This window comes from Canis lupus, chromosome 8 (genome assembly GCF_048164855.1).
Source record: "Canis lupus baileyi chromosome 8, mCanLup2.hap1, whole genome shotgun sequence".
Classification (NCBI taxonomy): domain Eukaryota; kingdom Metazoa; phylum Chordata; class Mammalia; order Carnivora; family Canidae; genus Canis; species Canis lupus.
The window spans coordinates 17,913,315-17,934,390 of NC_132845.1; the positions used below are offsets into that span (position 1 = coordinate 17,913,315).

The 21,076-nt window shown below is 38.7% G+C and overlaps 1 protein-coding gene across 2 annotated transcripts in view; it reads left to right on the top strand.

Annotated features, from left to right (window-relative positions):
- Positions 1-951: 951 nt before the first annotated feature.
- The window catches only part of PKN2 (protein kinase N2), a 129,904-nt gene continuing 109,779 nt past the window's right edge, over positions 952-21,076 (top strand). For both annotated transcript variants that reach the window (XM_072834386.1, XM_072834387.1), the window contains exon 1: positions 952-1,263. In XM_072834386.1, coding sequence (XP_072690487.1) covers positions 1,216-1,263 — 48 coding nt within the window. In that variant the 5' untranslated portion in view covers positions 952-1,215. The remainder of the gene's footprint in view (positions 1,264-21,076) is intronic.

The following is a 21,076-nucleotide window of genomic DNA, read 5'->3' on the forward strand; positions in this document are numbered from 1 at the left end:
ACTATCCCCTCGCAGTACGTCACCAAGAGACAGGTGAGCTTGGAGGTTGCCCGCGGTAAGGGCAAGTTGGCTGTTTTCCATTCGCGGGAACTGCCCCGCCCCGCCCCACCTCCTGCAGTTTGCACTCGGTTAAAACCGTCCAAGACCTTGCGGATCAGATTCTAAAGTCAGTGGGGTTCCACGGCCCCAACCTTCCTGGGCAGGTCAGCGCTTGGGGAGGCGCACTGAAGACGGCCAGAGATCCCGGGGGCCTTCAGTTCTCGGGGAAGTCCAGGCCGCGCCCCGGTGAGGGCCGCGGTGCACCTGGCCCGGCGGGAGGGCGCGCGGGGCGCGGGGGGCGCGGCCTGGGGCAGGACTAGCAGCTTGGGCCGACGGGAGGGCCCGGCAATAACCTGCACAAATTGAGCCCCGAAACTCTTTGGCCTGTGGAGGTTAGAAAAAGCGGCTCGTTTACGTTAGGCCTAAATAAACTTCGACAAGTGGAGCTGCGGCGGGGGGGGGGGGGGGGAACAACAACAACAACAACAACAAAAAACCCCAAAGAGTAAGCTCCCGAGTTGTAGTGTCCACCGTACGGCCGTTAAGCGCAGCAGAGAAGCGGGCGTGTTTTTTTTTTTTCTTCTTCTTCTTCTTCTTCCTCTTCCCGCCTCCCAGGAGACGCGAGGCCAGTCCTCTCCCCTCGTTTTCACCCCGGCGGGGTCCAATGGCCGCCCCGCCCGCGGGTCCTCTCCGCCCCACCTCCCCCCGGCCCCCGCCTCGCCACGGGAGGTAGCGGCCGCGGCCGTCACGTGTTCTGGCAGCCGCCAAGTGAGGCCGCTTTTGCGACGCAGTGACAGCCAAATGGTGCGACAGGAGGAGCCGCAGCTGCGGCAGCAGCGCCCCGCACCGAGGAGCTTGAGGCGGCTCCTGGCGTCGCCCAGAGGGAGCGACTGAGCGCACAGAATCCGGCGCGGGCGGGCGGCGGCGGGCGGGCGGGCGGCGAGGGGGAGCCCGCTACGAGAGCCCTCGCTCCCCGCCGCTCTCCATGAACCGGGCGAAATAAGCCGCGCCTCCAGCAGGGGCTGCGCCTCCATGAATCCCTAGGCTTTTTTTTTTTTTTTTTTTTTTGCCCCCTTTCTTTCCCCGCTCCTCGCCCCCCCCGCTCCGGGTCCCGTCCCGCCTTCTCCCCTCGCCAGCGGCGGCCGCGGCCAGGTGCGGAGCGCAGAGCGGAGCGCAATGGCGGCCAACCCCGAACGGGGGGAGATCCTGCTCACGGAGTTGCAGGTAAGGGCCGCGGCCCGGGCGGGAGGCGCTGGCGGAGGCGACGGGGAGAACGTGTGGCGCGGGGCCGGGGGCCCGGGGGCCCGGGGCGGGGGGCGGGCGGGGGGCGTGCGGCCGCCGCGCCCCTGACCCGCTAAGTGCGGAAACTCCGGGATGTCACCCGGGAGCGCCGGCCCGCCGCCGCTTGAGTCCGACCTGCCTAGCATCCCGGAGGCGGGGGCCGCGCGTGTGTGGGCCGCCCGCGCCCGAGCCCGCGCCCGCTCCCCCCACCCCGGCCCGTCCCGGCCCGGGAGCCGCCCCCTCCCCCGGGTCCGCGCGGCCCGCGGGCGCCCCCCGCCCCGCCCCGCCCCTGCCCGGCCAGGCCCCGCCCCGCCTTTCCCTCGCACCCCGCTCCTTAACCTCCCTCTGAATGACTCCCAAGCTGCTTTCTTGTCCCTCCCCTTCCCCTCCGACTCCGCACAAAGAGCGCCCCCATAACTCCCAGCCCCCAAAGTTTTTTCTTTTTCTTTTCTTTTCTTTTTTTTTTTTAAAGCGTGTCATACCGAATGCTTGCCTCCCTTCGCTAGCCCGTCTCCAGGTGACTCCGTCTCTCCCCTGCTGCGGGGGCTCCCTTTCTCTCTCGGCCCCTCTAACCAGATGACCGAGCTCGGCGATCCCCTTCTCTGCTAACTCCCGGCTCAGATCCGGAAGCTCCGCTCACAGATGCTGATGCTTTTTCAGACTTTCGTTTTCCCTCCCGGTTTGAACACCAGAGAAAAGCCGCAGCAGTTGTTTACAAAAGAGCAAGCAGTAGACGGAGGGGAAAGGTTGGGCTCCACACGCCCGCAGAAAGAGAACAAAGTATGTCCCTGAGCTAGTGAGGTCTCTGCCGAGTAGCAGGGTTATTATCGTCTTCCATTTGCGGCTGAATATTTAATGATGTAGGCAGGAATTTTGTCCTTAAGTCTGTGCTGTGCAAGGATACCTACGCTCCTCTATGGAGATTATTATTCTTATTATTTTTTTATAAACCGGGGGTGTCCCAGAGATGTTCACATCTGGATTAAAGTTTTACCCTTGTTTTCTTGACTTTTAGGTTTATTTTGGTGTGTTTTACTGTAGACACCTTTAGCTATTCGAATATTGAAGATAGGATTTAAGACAAGAAAAAATACACATACCTTTCTTTCTTTCTTTCTCTTTCTTTTTTTTGTGGTGCTTTGGGCAGTTACTTCTTCTTGAAAGACTTAATCTAGATACTGAAGGGTTGATTCTTCGTGATATCAAAATTAAGTATTGCAACTGCTAATTTTTTCCCCCCGATAGATCTTTTTATTGTGCAGTTAGATGTAAGCTTGAAGGCATTGTTATAATATTTGACATTTAGTGACCAAAAGTACAGATTTCAGCAAAGCGTACCAATGCAGGCTTGCAAATTTGGAATCCTTTGAATCAGCTTTGAATTTCATGTCATTGAACATGTTGCCATATAGTAGTCTAATTACTTTCACCCTTTTATGACGTCTTACAGCATACCACATTTACTAACTGAATGGAATTTATGGTTTTATTAATTAACGTGAGCTTTTAAAATGAGGTTTGTTTGAAGCACCTCCGAAATGCTTTCCCGCTGCCTAGTTTTGAAATATGAAACACATACTTTGGTTCTGAGAAAAATCCACTAAAATGGACAGGAGCATTTTTTCTTTGAATGGATTGGCTTCAGAATTAGGATGTATTTGGCATCCTTATTTGTATTTTATAGAAAACTATAATAGAAGACACTCATTTTGACACTGGACCTGAAAATATGTTTTCAGATGTGTTATAAGTATACTTAGGGACTTTTAATAGGATCAATTTTGACGTGAAGGAAGCAAGTCAAAGAGAGAAGAAATTTATATATGAGTATTTTAAAAATGGGATCAAAGTAGGGGAACACCTAATCTATAGTTATATTACTTTTAATAAGTCTAACTCCTTCCAGAAAAAGAATGATTTTTAGTGTTACCTTATAAGTTGATAAGTATATCCAGAGCATTTTTCTTGGTATATTTGACTCTTGGTTTTTTGTTTGTTTGTTTTTAAAGATTTATTTATTCATTCAGAGAGAGAGAGAGTGAGAGGCAGAGACACAGACAGGTAGAGGGAGAGGGAGAAGCAGGCTCCATGCAGGGAGCCTGACATGGGACTCGATCCGGCGTCTCCAGGATCACACCCTAGGCTGCAGGCAGTGTTAAACCGCTGGCTGCCGCACCGGGGCTGCCCTTGACTCTTGTTTGTTTTTTATTTATTTATTTATTTATTTATTTATTTATTTATTTATTTATTTATTTAAAAAAAATTTTTTTTAATGACAGTCACACACAGAGAGAGATAGGCAGAGACACAGGCAGAGGGAGAAGCAGGCTCCATGCAGGGAGCCCGACGTGGGACTCGATCCCGGGTCTCCAGGATCGCGCCCTGGGCCAAAGGCAGGCGCTAAACCGCTACGCCACCCAGGGATCCCCGACTCTTGGTTTTAATAAAAGTTATTGCATTTGGACTTTATCATATGTATTAAATTAATTGAGAACATTATTTATATTTACACTTAAGATAAAAGGTGATAAAATTTGCTTCAAGTATATCCATCTAGGGATCCCTGGGTGGCACAGCGGTTTGGCGCCTGCCTTTGGCCCAGGGCGCGATCCTGGAGACCCGGGATCGAATCCCACGTCGGGCTCCCGGTGCATGGAGCCTGCTTCTCCTTCTGCCTATATCTCTGCCTCTCTCTCTCTCTGTGTGTGACTATCATAAATAAATAAAAATTTAAAAAAAAAGTATATCCATCTATTCAAATCTTTTACTGTTTCATTGGGTCATGGAACTAGTATATAGTAGCCAAATATTTATCAAACTTGTTTGGAGAACCAATTTTTTTTTTTTTTTTTTTGAGAACCAATTTTTAAGAAGCGTCTACGTTTGAATTTATTTCAATTGAGAAATTAATACGTAGTTCTTAATGCCTCTCTGACATACTGATTTTAAGTATTATGTGGCAGGTTTTAAAACTGGTGTTTAGTAGTTAAAAACTGTTACTTTGCCATATCTTGTGTCAGATTCTTGTGTCACTCTGAAAGTTACATGTTACAACCTAGTTTTAATGAAAGTGATACTTACTTTTTGAAACATTGTATATCCAACACTTTACAACTATTTCTCAAGTTATATTCCAGGATTTGAAATACTTTATTATTTGAGTTGGAATTGGGTTATTAGTAACCTTAAGTAGTGGAAAGACAAAGCAAAATCTGAAACCATAGTGTTTGCCTTTATTAATTACTGTAATATTTCTCTGGAGTAATGTTTCTAACTCTTGCTAGTAATTTAGGAGGATTATTCAACAAGGAATCATTAATAAAGTACACATAAACTTTGATGGCTAGAGGCTTCAATGTATAAGGAAGAATATTTGCTCTAGTAAAAATAAAAATAGGCTGTTAAAAATATGAACTTAATTGGCAGTTTCTAGTTCCTATCTTTTGTAACCAGCTTGTTTTTATCTTGTTCTCCTTGTTTTTCATTTGAAGTAGAAACAGATTTTTTTGTGGGGCCAAAGAAATTAAAGTTTATTCTTAAGGAAACTTGATTAATGAAAACTATATAAAGAATCTCAAAATGAAAATATTGGCTACAACAGTAATTTGGTAGACTGCAAGCCCAAATATTGAATACCATACTAATAAAGTTATCTTGTTGATTTTTTTTTTAAGATTTTATTTATTTATGACAGACACACAGAGAGAGAGAGAGGCAGAGACACAGGCAGAGGGAGAAGCAGGCTCCATGCAGGGAGCCTGATGTGGGACTCCATCCCCGGTCTCCAGGATCACACCCCGGGCTGAAGGCGGTGCTAAAACGCTGGGCCACCGGGGCTGCCCATATCTTGTTGATTACCAGTGATTTATCTTCATCAAATGCCTAATAAAGTATTGGGCCAAGCATCTTAAATTCCATTCTCAGCAGATTTTAAGTAGAGGTGACTTGCTCAAGTGGAGGGTTGAGGTAGTTAGCCTTAAACTACAGGGATTAATTTCAAGAAACATTTATTATCTACAAAATCTATTACATATTATAGGATATAAAGATGAGAAGCTATGACTAGAAGAGATTACAAATAACATTTATGGAACATTTGCTATATATCAGTCCTTGTACTTGGTGCTCTAAATACCGTTTTTAACCTTTATGATAGTCCAGTAAGGTGGGTGTTGTTATTTCCATTTAACAGATCAAGAAACTGTTTAGGAATGTTGGATAGATAGTTCATGGTTACACTGTAAACCTGAGTTTGAAATCACATCACTGTTTTCTACTATACCATTTTTTTTGAGCTGCCACAGTTCTGTGGACCCATAAATATTTTGCATTGCAATGTTATGTGTGAACTTTCAAAAAATTGGCCAAAAATGTAATTAACTATAGTTAACTTTAATGCAAATTTTATACTCTTTGTTAGGTTCCTCTATAACAAGGAAAAATGATTTATACTGTCTTTTGGTAGTCTGTAACTTAGTAGTGCATTATTGTTGGGAATTAGGTGTAATATTCTATAGAGACTAACAGTACAAAATAACCTTTTTGCAGGTTTTCATCATTTAACAGTTACTGTTTCTGTTGAAAGTTGTTGAATGTTTGCTGAAATCCTTTCAGAAGATTTTGCATTTCTTTGTAGTCTATCTGTAAGATAAACTTACCTTTAAAATTTTAAGCTCATGTGTAACCAACCAAGCTGTGTGTTTGGCACTTAGTAGGCACTCAGTAACATGTTGATGAGATGTCCTCCATTTGTCACCTACAATGAGAAATGTCTTGACTGTTCTGACTGAAGTTGATGATAATCATTGCTCTAAGAAATTAGTTTTCTTTAATTTACATTTTGAATCCCTTGTCCACAAAATATTTCCTTGAAAAGTTCAAAAGGGATTTTTGCAATAGTTACATTACACCTACGTACAACATATTATTTTACCCATTTAGTGTGAATGGGTAAATGGATGTCACCTAATTTTGCACTGATGCTGGAAAGTAGAACATCTCTGTTGCGAGGATTAAGATTTTATGGTGGGTTGGGAATGTAGTATGAGAAAGTAAGCAAGATAGTTAAAGTGGATTTTACAGTTCTTTTCTTTTTTTTTATAGAGAGCACAAGCAGGAAGGGCAGGGAGAGAAGAGATGATCTTAAGCAGGCTCTACATTCAGCACGGAGCCTGACATGAGGCTTGAACCTACAATCCTGAGATCATGATCTGAGCCAAAATCAAGAGCCATTTCTCTAACTGGTGCTTAACTAAGTGCCAACTGAACCATCCAGGCATTCCTGTAGTTCTTTTATTGTAAACATAATACATGTTCATTGTAGAAAATCTGGAAATACAGAAAAGCACAAAGAAAATAAAAAGTGCTCATAGTTCTGTTACTCAGAGATAACTGACAAACTATCCTAGCTTTTAAGTCCCAAGGCATTTCAGTCTATTTCCTCCCTGTCCCCCTCTTTCCTAATTGAGATATATTTGATGTACAATATTGTGTAACTCGAAGGTATACAATGTATTGATTTAATACTTTTCCTCCCTTTTCTCCACTTACTAGAATTTTTTTTAAAGTCTTATTTATTCATGAGAGAGACAGAGAGGCAGAGACATAGGCAGAGGGAGAAGCAGACTGACTCCCTGCAGGGAGCCTGATACAGGACTCATTCCCATGACCCCGGGATAATAACCTGAGCTGGGGCAGGCGTTCAACTATTGAGCCACCCAGGCATCCAACTTATAAGAATTTTAAAGAGAAATGAGGTTCATGACATTTTAAGATAGAAGTAGATATAGATTAAGAAAATTTCTTGCCACTAGTTAGAGATATGTGGATATAGCTGGCTTTATTGATTTTTTTATATCAAAATGTTTTGATTTGAGTCAATACTTTAAGATACAGTTGAGAAGAAAAGTGAGGAGTAGAGAATGGACTTAGTAATAGACAATGATACATAGCATCAACTCTGAATAATTGATACAAAGTGGTTTTGATACAATGTGGTTTTTCAGCTTAGATTTGGTTGTTACTACTCTTACAGAATGCTACATACTTTATTGAAGGCATGTCCTTATTTTTAAATTTTTTATTCGTGAGAGACACACAGAGAGAGGCAGGCTCCCTTTGGGGAGCCTGATGCAGGACTCCATCCCAGGACCCCAGGATCGCGCCCTGAGCTGAAGGCGGATGTTTAACCACTGAGCCACCCAGGAGTCCCCTCAGCCATGTCTTTAAGTGACTTGCCAAATACTTTCTAATTACGTAATAATCTATACTGAAACTAGTGTTACAAGATGATGGCTCTAAATAGATTGTTTTTCTGTCATCTCTAATTAGTGTAATACAGATTATTTCTAGTTTTGTACAACTTTACTGTTCAGATGTGATCAGGGTTGAAATGGAGAGGTAAGGGGCCACTTTCTAAGCACTGTCTCTTTACACCCCAGAGCTTTGTGTTTGACTCCTTAGGCTCTTTTTTGCTTTTCAAATTTGGCAACAGTAGATTTTTATGCCTTTTATCAAGTTATTCCTATGTGCCCCCTTTTAAACAAAATAGTGGAGTAGTAGTTTATAGAGATAAATATCACTTAAACTTACATGTGTATGTGATATTTTAATAGAATAGTTACTTCTGGGGCACCTGGTGACTGAGTCGGTTAACCATCTAACTCTTGATTTCAGCTCAGGTTATGGTCTTGGGGTCCTGGGATTGAACCCCGCCTTGGGCTCTATGCTCAGCACAAAGTCTGCTTGTCCTTCTCCTGCTCCTGCTTCTGTTCCTTCCCCACTCATGCGCGCGTGCGCTCTCTCTTTCTCTCTCTCTCTCTCTCATTGACTGTCTCTCAAATAAAATCTTTAAAAAAAAATGGTTCTGCATCATTTCCTTGTAAGATATACTGCATCAATTATCAAATGTCCATTGTATTTCAAAAACCAATTTTCTATGAAAAAAATCGTAACATTTGATATGATTAACTTTTGATATAGAACAGAGTTCATACTTGGTAGCAAAGTTGAAAAGTAGTTAAAAGCTTTAGAAAGATATTTAAAATTTTGAATAGGAAAACGTACTAATGAAAAAGTAACTTCTAGTATCTTAGAAAAGCAGAAATAGAAAACATTTATTTTGATACATGTCTAGTATCCCTTAATTTTATCTAATAAAATTTTACTTGAAATTAACTACTGTCATGTTTGGTTTTTCACAATCTCACAAAAATTGTGTAATGTTATGTATATAAATATTGTCTTTAAAATTAAAGGAAAGCACAAATAAGTATATTTGATCAGAATAATAAATACCTTAGATTTGAAGGTAAATGTTGGTGTTACATTATAAAGATGAATGGATACATAAGAATTACATAACATATACTGTTACTAAGATCTATTTTAGAAACTTGGCAGTGATTTTCTTTTAAAGATTTTATTTATTTATGAGACACACACAGAGAGACAGAGAGAGAGAGGCAGAGACATAGGCATAGGGAGAAGCAGACTCCATGCAGGGAGCCTGACGTGGGACTCGATCTCTGGTCTCCAGGATCACACCCGGGGCTGAAGGCAGCGCTAAATCGCTAAGCCACCAGGGCTGCTCCTGATTTGCTTTTTCTAATTAGTTAGAGTTTTGCTTTCCTGGCTCACAAACACCTTAATTAATTAATTAATTAATTTAATTTTTGTATATTTTTTATTGGAGTTCAATTTGCCAACATATAATATAGCACCCAGTGCTCATCCCGTCAAAGTGCCCCCCTCAGTGCCCATCACCCAGTCACCCCATCCCCCCCGCCCGCCTCCCCTTCCACTACCCCTTGTTCATTTCCCAGAGTTAGGAGGCTCTCATGTTCTGTCTCCCTTTCTGATATTTCCCACTCATTTTCTCTCCTTTCCCTTTTGCTCCCTTTCAGTATTTCTTATATTCCCCAAATGAATGAGACCATATAATGTTTGTCCTCCGACTGACTTCACTCAGCATAATACCCTCCAGTTCCATCCACGTTGAAGCAAATGGTGGGTATTTGTCGTTTCTAATGGCTGAGTGATATTCCATCGTATACATAAACCACATCTTTATCCATTCATCTTTCGATGGACACCGAGGCTCCTTCCACAGTTTGGCTATTGTGGACATTGCTGCTATAAACATTGGGGTGCAAGTGTCTTGGTCTTTCACTGCATCTGTATCTTTGGGGTAAATCCCCAGCAGTGCAATTGCTGGGTTGTAGGGTAGCTCTATTTTTAACTCTTTGAGGAACCTCCACACAAACACCTTAATTTATTGGAAAGTTGTTATGACAGAATTTGGAATTTGTTTTAGATTATAGAAGATGTACTTACGTATCTAAATGTCATACATACATGTGTTAAATGTCATATTTTACACATTAACCATTTTGTTTTCCTTTTCCTATAGTTGTTATCTTAGTGGTTCTCTGAGGAGGTGCTTGTTTTGCCTGTTTCAGAATTTTCATTGAACTAATTTCATTAAATTTGGGTTTGGTTTTTTCCTCTTATTAAACCTTAGGCATACTGCATTGGATTAATTATCCATCTATCTTTCATTATAGTAAGCACCCATGGAACACCACTCACTCCCAACCTCCCCAAAAAAGCTAGGACGTTAACCTACCGCTATCTCCACCTTCTTGTCTACTAAGATCGTGGTCATCTTGAGGCCTGTGTTCTTTCTCTTGTTTGATATATATACCTTTGCTGGATATGTAATTTGAAAAGGTGTATCTTTTATTTTAGTTGCTTTTGTATAATTGTGTTGAATATAATCTTTCTGAACGTGATTTTTCACCTGTGACTGATTTATTTTGTTATTGCATGTTGCTATAGTAATTTTAATTTCTGTAAAATATTTCATTGAGTAAACTATTAGCACTCTTCCCTTGTTGGATATTTGGATATTAATTCACTCTTTCTTGTTGAGCATTTAGTTACTTTCTGGTTTTTGTAATGGGGAACGATGAATGCTACTATGGATATTCTGTGCATCTTTCCTATTATATACATATAAGAGTTTTTATTATATACCTGAAGGTAGAATTGCTATCTTACAGGGTAGGTGAATGCACAACTCTAGAAGATGATGCCTGGCTTACCAATATGGTTGCACCAATTTATTTTCATATCAGCAATATATGCGATGAAAGATCCTTTGATTATCCATCTTCTCTGACATTTGATACCGTCTTCTAATTTTTACAAATCAGAGGAATGTAGAATGCTGTCTTGTGGTCTTGATTTGCATTTTCCAGATCATCACTGATGTAGAGCATTTCTTTTTATGTTTATTGGCCTTTTATGGTTCCTTTCAGTGAAATTCCTATTCATGTTTCTTGCCTATTTTTCTCTTTTTTCTTATTGACTTATAGGAGTCGTTTATATTCTTCACGTTAATCCTTTGTATATATTGTGAATATCTTCTCTTAGTTTGTAACTTTTCACTTTCTTTTAGCGAGTTTGTAGGAGGGACGGTTTTAAATGTTTTACCATTTGGCAAATATTTAGAATCATTTATATCATTGTGATCAGCAAGCCTGCACTTAATGTCTATTCTAGATTTTCTATAGAAAGGGTAAATAAACTTCTATGGTTTTGACTTGTGGATTCACAAATTGTCCAAATGAACAACTGTAGAAAGTTGTATAAAATGTTGTATCACTTAACACATACCAGGCACTCAAAGGTTAGTTGATTCAATTAAAGCATGAATTTATAAGCAGAAAAGTAGTGAAAATTATATAGTAAATAGTTTATGAACTGCTGAGTTTTCCCATTCCATATCTCTTTAGTGCAAACTAATTATTAACTATTATTTCTTTAAAGAACAAACTGGATCAGTTATTTAGTTATGTACATAGATTGTTAATAAAGTACTAGAGTTGATTAGATTTAATACTGGAGGGGATCCCTGGGTGACTCAGTGGTTTGGCACCTGCCTTCAGCCCAGGGTGTGATCCTGGAGACCCGGTATCGAGTCCCACATCATCGAGTCCCACGTCTGGCTCCCTGCATGGAGCCTGCTTCTCCCTCTGCCTCTCTTTCCCTCTCTCTCTCTCTCTCATGAATAAATCTTTTTTTAAAAGAATAAAATATTATTTTTAATTATTTTATTTTATGGAAATAAAATATTGTAGAATTTACTGGTATTTACAAACCTGGAATCTTGTTCTTGTCACTGCTGTGGTATCCTTTTTTTTTTTTTTTTAATTTTTATTTATTTATGATAGAGAGAGAGGCAGAGACACAGGCAGAGGGAGAAGCAGGCTCCATGCACCGGGAGCCCGATGTGGGATTCGATCCCGGGTCTCCAGGATCGCGCCCTGGGCCAAAGGCAGGCGCCAAACCGCTGCGCCACCCAGGGATCCCCCCCGCCCTTTTTTTTTTTAAGATTTTATTTATTCATGAGAGATGCAGAGAGAGGCAGAGACATCGGCAGAGAGAGAAGCAGGCTCCATGCAGGGAGCCCGATGTGGAACAAAAAACCCTCTAATTTTAATTTTAGTTGAATTTGTCAATCTTCTCTTGTTATAATTACTTGCTGTGTAAGAAATTGTTCCTTACTTTGGGTCTAACAGTCAACTATTCTTTCTACTAAGAGTTTTGGAATTTTATTTTTTATATCTAAGTCAACATATCTAGAGTTGATTGTTGAATACAGTGTAAAATAAAGGTCTGAATTATTTAATTTTTAAAATATTATGAAATACGTATCAATATTCCTTATAATGTAAACTTAAAATAGAACATTTTTCAGTTTTTAAGGCAGAAACATTTCTGAATAGCCTTATTTAATTTTTTGCAAGTTAAAAGTTAAGGGTACATCATATTAGGTTATGTAACAAATTATACTTGAAGTTATCCTTACCTAAATCGTAGTAACTTACTTTTTCCTTACAGTACCAGTTTGTGGTTTTTCTGTTCTCTGTTATAATCCCCTGCAGCCTTTGGTCAATAAGAAACTTACTTGATTTACTCCTTGTTAACTCCCTGTCATTTTCCTCAGATAAAGCTCAGACCTTCTATATTTCCTAAGTCGATCCATTCCTGCTCCTTTGTTCTCAGCAAATCACTTAACCTAGTCATTGCCTCTACTGCGTGGTGCATAGTATTTAATAATGTGAGTTTCCTCAACTTTTTTTCACTTGGCTTTAAGATTTCTTGGAATTTTAGCCATTGGTTTTTGTTGTTAATCAATTTTAAGGAAAAAATGTTTGATCTCACTGAGGTTATAATGTTCTAGACTTCTGCTTCCTTTGGAATATCATTTCATTCTTTTGCAGGATGAGGCTTTCATTTTCTCTTTGCCTAAAAATAACTTCATATCTCTCCTTTTTTTTATCAGTACTTTTTCTTTAATACTGTTCTTTCAAACTTATTTTTATTTTTTAGAGATTTTATTTATTCATGAGAGAGAGAGAGGGGCAGTTCAACTTTATGTAAATGGCATCATTCTCTTTATGCTCCTTTGTGTCACTTTTTCATTCAGCACTGTATGATCCATTTATGCTGTGCCCTGCAGTTCATTCATTTTTACTGCTAATGTGATATTCAGTGGTGTGAATCTACCTCATTATGTTCTTTTTTTGATGGTCATTTTTTCTTAAGTTAAAATACACATAACGATGTACCATCTTAACCATTATTAAGTATGTATATCAGTAGTATTAGATAATTTACATTGTTGTACATAATATAAGACATAGGCAGAGGGAGAAGCAGGTACGCCATAGGTAGTCTGATGTGGGACTTGATCCCAGGATCCCACGATCACAACCTGAGCCAAAGGCAGATGCTCAGCCACTGAGCCACCCAGGCGTTCCTCAAAGTTCTTTTAATCTTCACCTGCCTTAAATTTCTTAGTTATGTTTGTATTCTACTACTTATTTCTTAACTTTTAAAAATATTACTTCTGTCCCAATTATTCTGTTGAAATTATTCTCATAAAAGTATCAGTGACCTTCTCCCTCTAGTCCGTCGAGGCAATTGTTACTGCTTCAGCTTCCTGAAACTCTCTTGTCTAAATTAAGCTTCATGGACCCTGCACAAAAATTCAGAAATTCAGAAGTTGGGAGTGCCACTTGGGGGCCCTATGAAAGAACAAATATATAAGAGTTATAAGGCAATATACATACTTGAAGAAGAGATAGGAGGACAGGTAGCCCTAGAAAGCAAGCAAGCCTCTAGTTTCCTATTCACTAGTCATGGGATAGGGACATGACTGCACAATATTGGCTACTTTTCTTTTGTCATAGTCTGCCTATATTTGCTACTATTGCTATCTTTTGATGACTCATTTCCCTAGTTTAAATGTTCTACCTGTTTCTAGCCTATTTGTCCTCTCATTTATTCTTCAGATTAACCACTCAAATTAGCCAACTTGCTTTTCAGGATTGCATGAAATAGAAACCCATTTAAATTAGCTTAAACAAAAATTGGATTTACTAGAAGGCTACAGGGACATCTCACTTTATGCAAAGGTGGGATATGTCCCTATCCCATGACTACTGAATAGGAAACTATAGAGGCTTGCTTGCTTTCTAGGGCTACCTGTCCTCCTATCTCTTCTTCTTTAAGTATGTATATTGCTTTATAACTCTTATATATTTGTTCTTTCATAGGGCCCCCAAATGGCACTCCCTACTTCTGAATTTCCATGAGCTCTACAAGTCTAATATCTACAGTTAAGTGACTCACTAATTCTATGCCACAATTATAAATTCTTAATGAGAAAATTTGGCCCCATACAGAACATACACGCCAGGTCCAGTAAACTCTGTGGAGGAATGCAGTTCTCAGTACCAATAATGGCTGCAGGGACCCTTGTAGGAGTTTGGGATGGGAACTATTCTCTAAGAAGGGAGTATAGGTTAGAAAGCACATCTGTTGAAACCCTTTTAATGATCTTCCATTAATTTTACAATAAAATATATTAGACCTTACGTTATCCAGTCCTTCTCAGTCTTTTCAGATTTTTCTCCCTGTATATTATTCTGTCATATTAAACTATTTGTATGTAGTTCTCGGAACTACACTGCTTTTACACCTCTGTGTCTTTGCCTTTGCCGTTTCTGACTTTAATCTTTAATAGTGGCAATGATCATCTGCCTGGAAAGCTTTTGGCAAAATCTAAAATTTACTAAGAAAAGCATGTATATTGATTGAATATATCCTATACTCAGAAATTTTACTTCAGATACATTTTTGATAAGTGAATTAGTGATTGGTCATGCAGCATTTGATCCATTGGCAAATTAGCCTAGTCACCATTTTATGGGTCCTGTTAACTGAATATATATCAATTAAGTTCTATGTGTGTCTCTTTCAATGCAGGAACTAGGTCTTATTCATCTTTACATACCTAGCACCTGGCCTACTGCTTATGCTTGATAAATGCTTGAATAAATACATGACTGATTTCTATTACTGATTTACTATATCTGACTTCTCTATATTTTTAAAGGTTATCATTCTTCCCCTGGTTGCCCATGCTAGAAATCTACTGGTCATTTTTATTTGACTATAGTCAGTTGATTTTTTTTTTTTTTAATTTTGTAACTTGAATTCATTCATTACTTTGCTACTATCCAAGTTTGGGCCCATATTATCATGTGGCCACTGCAGTGTTTTGATATTCCACCTCTTTAGGTTCTCTGTCTTCTTTAGATTATGTATGACTGCCAGATTCAGAAGTTGTCTCCAATATTCAGTGACTCCTTACTGCCTCTGAGATACAGTCCTAATTCCTTAGCACTGATGGGTGTCGTTGTTGTAGTCCCCAAATACCTTTTAATTCTTGACTATTTTCACGTAAGCAGCTAATTTTTCAGGCACTCCACGATTAGTAATGTTTCCTTACTATTTTTTCTTGCTATATTCTGTCTGTTGGAATGCTTTTTTAAGGCCCAATTCAGATTTTTTTTCCATACTTAACCTATCATCATGTATAATGTGTCCTCAAAACTTAAGTAGGATGTTTTCTATCTCATGATATTTATCGTTGCATTGCACTGTAGTTGTTTATATTCTACTTCATTTTCTCTCCTTAGTTGAGTAAAGTTACTGAGAATATCTTACTGTTTTCTTTTGCCCCTTTAGTTCTGAACAGAGCAACTTGTTCATAGCAGCTACTTATCAGTGTTTGTTGAATAAGTCTCTTGTCGGAAAAGCCTCAGGTTTTACATTTATTAGTTTAAACTTTTTTCTGCTTTTGTTCTGGTATTTATGAGGGAACATAACTGCATTGCATCATTTTTCTTTAGGTAGAGCCACTTGACAGATACATAATTTTATTACCTTCAGTCATAATATTTGAGTTCCCCATCTCAGACTGAGAATTTTCCATTGGCAGAAGGGGCTGTGTCTCAATGGAACTGAAGCAAAAACAATAAAAGTAACAAGTTTTGTTATTAAAAACAAATAACTAATTCATATTGGTCTTATATCACTTAAGACAACTTTACTGAAGTAGTGCTATTATCACCACTTTACAGGCAAGAGAGATAAAGTTCAGAAAAGTTAAATAACTTCTCCATAGTCACAGATTAGCCTAAACCACAGTCTCTGCCTTGAGCGCACAAATTCCTCTTAACCCATATGTTTTAGTTCTTTCTTTTGGCATTTTTCTCTACTTCCTTTTATCCCAGATGCATCTCTACTTCAGTAACCACAACATATCTCCTGTCTGCCCAGGTCCTTACCCTAGCTCTCTACTTTGTGCAGCATCTCTTGTATCTTTCCTTGCCAGTATTTGCTTTTTCATTAGGATTGTTCTTGATAGCTAGCTAGTTGATCTGAAAAGCAAATTCATGTTGAAATCTTACCTTCAAGCTTTAGGTAAGATAGATTTGAATTCACAATCTTACACCCTTGGAAATCCTAAGTCTATTCAAGATTTCTCTTTTCCTGGTGGTGGGCACTCAAGTTTATGGCACTCTCTGCTCCCTGGGTTTTTGTTTCTACATGTTCATTGACATACAAATATTTAACTGATTTCCAAAAAGATAACCATACTTAGTCCTTCCCCCCATGGTATACTCAATTTCATTTCCTGTACCTGGCTCCCCTCTCCTTAGCTTCATGTCCTTTCTTCCTTATTTGCCATCAAAACTCCAAATTCTCTCCCTAAGGAAGAACAGTCTCCACGGATTCCTCTTCTCAGATAGCATAGCCAAATTCCTCAAATATTCATTAAACATAATGATTTTCCTTCTCCGATTGACTTACTTCACTCAGCATAATACCCTCCAGTTCCATCTACATTGAAGCAAATGGTGGATATTCATCGTTTCTAATGGCTGAGTAACATTCTATGGTATAGAGACTCCTAACTCTGGGAAACGAATAAGGGGTAGTGAAAGGGAAGGTAGTCGGGATGGGGTGACTGGGTGACGGGCACTGAGGGGGGCAATTGATGGGATGAGCACTGAGTGTTATATGTTGGCAAATTGAACTCCAATAAAAAATATACAAAAAAAATTAGACATCACCAAAAAAATATTCGTCAAACGAAAGGAACTTACATATTTAATAGGATAAATTCTTAGAAAGTAGATATACCTTTACATAGCAAAACTTCTTGGTGAATCAGTAAAAGTTATTTATTCTCTTGGGAGCTTTGAGGCAGAAGAGGGATTCTTTTATCTGCTAATGAGCCTGTATCAGTTAGAAGTACCTGTTACAATAAAGATAACTTGAGCCTATCTATTCTTGATGCATTATCAGTTTGGTTACTGAGGAAAAGGAAACCTTATTGAGCTTAAAAAAAAAAAAAAAGAAAGTAAGCAGTTTTTGAAGATACTCAAGCATGTTAACAACCACTGGGTCATAGACCAGTGCTGTTCATGATGATATTTTCATGTTAAGGACAGCATTTGAGTATGTATTCTGAATATACTGATAGAAAATTGTGAATTTGTAAGTGTGGGGGGGGGGTTGACTCTCCATTCTGAGATTTTTTGCCTTTTCTACTCTTTCTTGATGTTAATATCTACTGTCTTTTAAGAAATGATGAAGATAATTGATAGTAATATCTTAACTGGCAGTATAATAAATCAGTAACTTTATATATACCTGCCAAATTTCTTTTTGAAATTTACTGATCAATAATTTGAAGGCCTCATTAAAATCACTGATTAGTCTAGTAGGTAATTCAAGTTTTGGACTCCTATAGACCTAGATGTAAATCCCATATTTAGCACATATTAGTGATCTGGCTTTGGTATGTGTTATTTAGCAACATGAGGCAAGTTTTCATGTAAAAATAGGGATAATTTCTGGCTCAGAAGGTTACTGTAGGGTTTTTTTTTTTCTTCTTCTTTTTTTTTATAATGATTTACATTGAGTGCCTGGGATATAGTAGATAGTAACTCCTCCCGCTGTCAGATTCACATTTTAGGATTACTTCATTTTTTTTACCTTTTTAATTTTTTTAAAAAGATTTTATTTATTTATTCATGAGAGACACAGAGAGGCAGAGACATAGGCAGAGGGAGAAGCAGGGTCCCTGTGAGGAGCCCGATGAGGGACTCGAGGATCCTGACCTGAGGCTAAGGCTGATGCTCAACCACTGAGCCACCCAGGCACCACCCCCCCCCCACCCCCCGCCCCCCGGACCTTTTTTCTTCTTTCTTTAAATACTGAAGTTGTGTGGCTGACAGACTGGTTTAAGTTAGTTGTAAGAGACATAGAGAGCTGATCATACTTTTTTGGCTAATTGTTTTCCCATCTTTCTTCTTTTGCACCACAGAAGGTATAATGAGGATAGCTGTTTGAAAATGTGTGTATTTTCATGGTTGTCTTCATTTAAAATAACAGTATGCTAAGATTATGTGTGTAAGGGTAAAGAAATCATAGGTTTATGCATAATGAACTTCTAGGGTTGAGCTTTCATTTAAGAATCTGTGGTGTGTCAGGGAGGGTGGGGCAAGATGGCAGAGGAGTAGGGGTCCTCAACTCACCTGGCCCCACCAACTTACCTAGATTACTTTCAAACCATCCTGAAAACCTATGAATTTGACCTGAGATTTAAAGAGAGAACAGCTGGAACGCTGCAGAGAGAAGGGTTTTTGCTTCTAACAAGGTAGAAGGCGGGGGGTGGGGGGAAGAATCTGTGGTGTGGGGGTACCTGGCTGGCTCAGTCTGTAGAACATGTAACTCTTAATCTCAGGGTCATGAGTTCAAGCCCCGTGGTGGGCATGGAGCCTGCTTTAAAAAAAAAAAAAAAACAGTGGCACGTTGTCATGCAGGAAATATTTATTGTAAATATGGAGGTATGGAAGTATTCAGTGATTCTGTGGAACTGTTTAAATAAATTCAGATCTGTATTTTGTTCTTTCCCAGAGGCTTTTAGACTTTTTATAAATCTGAGCTAAGATTACATATCTGCAGAGTCCACAGTAGTCCTGCACATTTCAGTGCTAGAGAAACAGATTTATGGTAATATTCAGAAGTATATTAATAAATATATCAATTCTGTAGTTGAATATGCTTGAGTTTTGTGTAAATTACAGTAACAGTCCAATTGTTTGTTGCTTATTGGTTAGCATAACTGACTTTCTTCCATTTTGTTGCTATGGAAACCTTATCTCTGAACTCCAGCATCCAGAATATGTTCATTTTACTATAAATTTTTGTTCTGGTGCATGTTTTCATTGTGTTAAAAACCTCATAAAACTCTACACAACATCCTACAGTTAGTTTTGATGTGTTCTTTTAAGGGTGGTGGAATAAGCAACAGGAACCTTATGTCAAATCTAAAGCAAGATTCTTACTTTATCGAATCCCTAAAAGCACTACACTAATAAAGGAGGCAGGTGAGGGGGTGAATACCTTTCCTTTTGCTCTCTTTGAGGTTGGCAAGATGGTGGATAATCCTTTATTTTAGTATAGTTTAATGGTAATTATAGAGAAGGAACTAGGGTTGGTTATAAAGATACCTCATAAAATAAAGAGAATGATGTTGAAATAATAGTAGTGTTACTAATAGTTATATGTGAAGAAGCATTTTTGAGTTATAAAGCACTTTCACTGGTATTTCTTTAGTTCTTAAAATGACTCTTTGAGTTAGGAATGGGGAGGGATTTTTATACCCAGTTTTCAGGTGTTCATTTTTCCTCAGCCAATGTCTCCTTTAACCTAAACTCTTCTGATTCCCATTCCTCATTTTAGTACTCCACACAATTCTAGTTTTATTAACTTTTAGAGTTGTCGTTTTTTTCTTTAGTATACCTAACAAATGTTAACATTTTCAAAGCTATGTTAAAAGTGAATGTGAAAAATACTTTTTTCCCCAAGAAAATTGAAAATAACTATAAAAGAGACTATGTAATTTGCCACCTAGTTGTAAGTATTCATGGTATCATCAAAGTTCTTTGAGTAATTTTTATAGCAAAAAAATATTGTAGAGGTATGGTGATTCCAGCAGAAGAGTGTGTAACTCCTGGAGAGTTTATCATGGTTTAAAAGTACATGTAAAATTTAATATTAAAGCTGTTACTGATGAAGTTGAATGATGTTTTCTATATTTGTAAATTATAGAATTATATATAAATTAAAAGAGACCAATCATGTTACCTACAAAATAGACTTGCAAAGAGTGTTTTATACACGAGATGTTTTAGTGAAGTGGAAAAATACTCATGCTTTATGTCTTTTAAAAGAATAATTTATTTATCTTGATATTAAAATTTAGTCTGTACTTATTTCTCATTTATGTCTGTGGGGGTAAAGATCCTATAAATAAAAATATTTCTTAAAAAGCTTAAGAATAAACTTTTTATAAGCCCCTTCCACATGAGCATCTAACAGCTTTCCTGAAATATTTTCTGTAAGATGTTAACACATAGTGATCATAACATTTGGGTCTAAATATATCAGATAAATTTATGAGGAAAAGGAGGATCTCTTTTGTTTTTGTATTCTACATTAATTTTATCCTTCTTTCTTGTGTATGAGTTACTTAGTTATTGTCATCCCTACCCTACTTTTCCCTTGCTATGCTCTTTACCACCTGAGGTACCACCTCTTTACCACCTGTACTTTTATTATGCCTTTTCACTAAAATATATGCCTTTCCACTAACTTAAAGAAGGTAAAAATAACTGGACACAAATAACAAATAATACATTTCTGGATTCTATTTCTCTTGTTGCTCAGTGTGTGACTTGCTCAAGGCCAGCTCTGTAGACCGTCTCTAAAACCAAATCAAACCAAACAACAAAACACCAAGCACTCTACAATTCTGCTTTGACTTTACTTTGTCTTGTGACTACTTTGTCTTGTATACTAGTCCAGCTTGATCCTGTAGAAGTGGAATGCTCAGCTTTCAGTTATGATGTGGTGATGTAGTACAACTTGATTCACTTTGGGTTTCCTATAGCAAATCGGCTATTGCCTTCTCTGAGAAACACTTTATTCCCTTTATTGGTGACTTCATATTTTCATTTAGCTGTATTGTCAGCAGTATTTACTTGGTCAAGTTGTGATGTGTAAACTTTTTTAAAATTGTGATAAAATATGCATATTTACCATCTTAACCATTTTGAGTATGCAGTTCTGTAGCATTAAGTACATTCATCATATTGTGCAACTATCAGCACCATCTACCTCCAGAATTCTATTATCTTAGCTGAAACGCTGGTCCTGTTAAACACTAACATTCTATTATCCCACTCCCCAGGTCCTGGCAAACACTATTATACTTTTTGTTACTGTGCATTTGACATGTAAGTGGAATCAGTCAGTAAATACC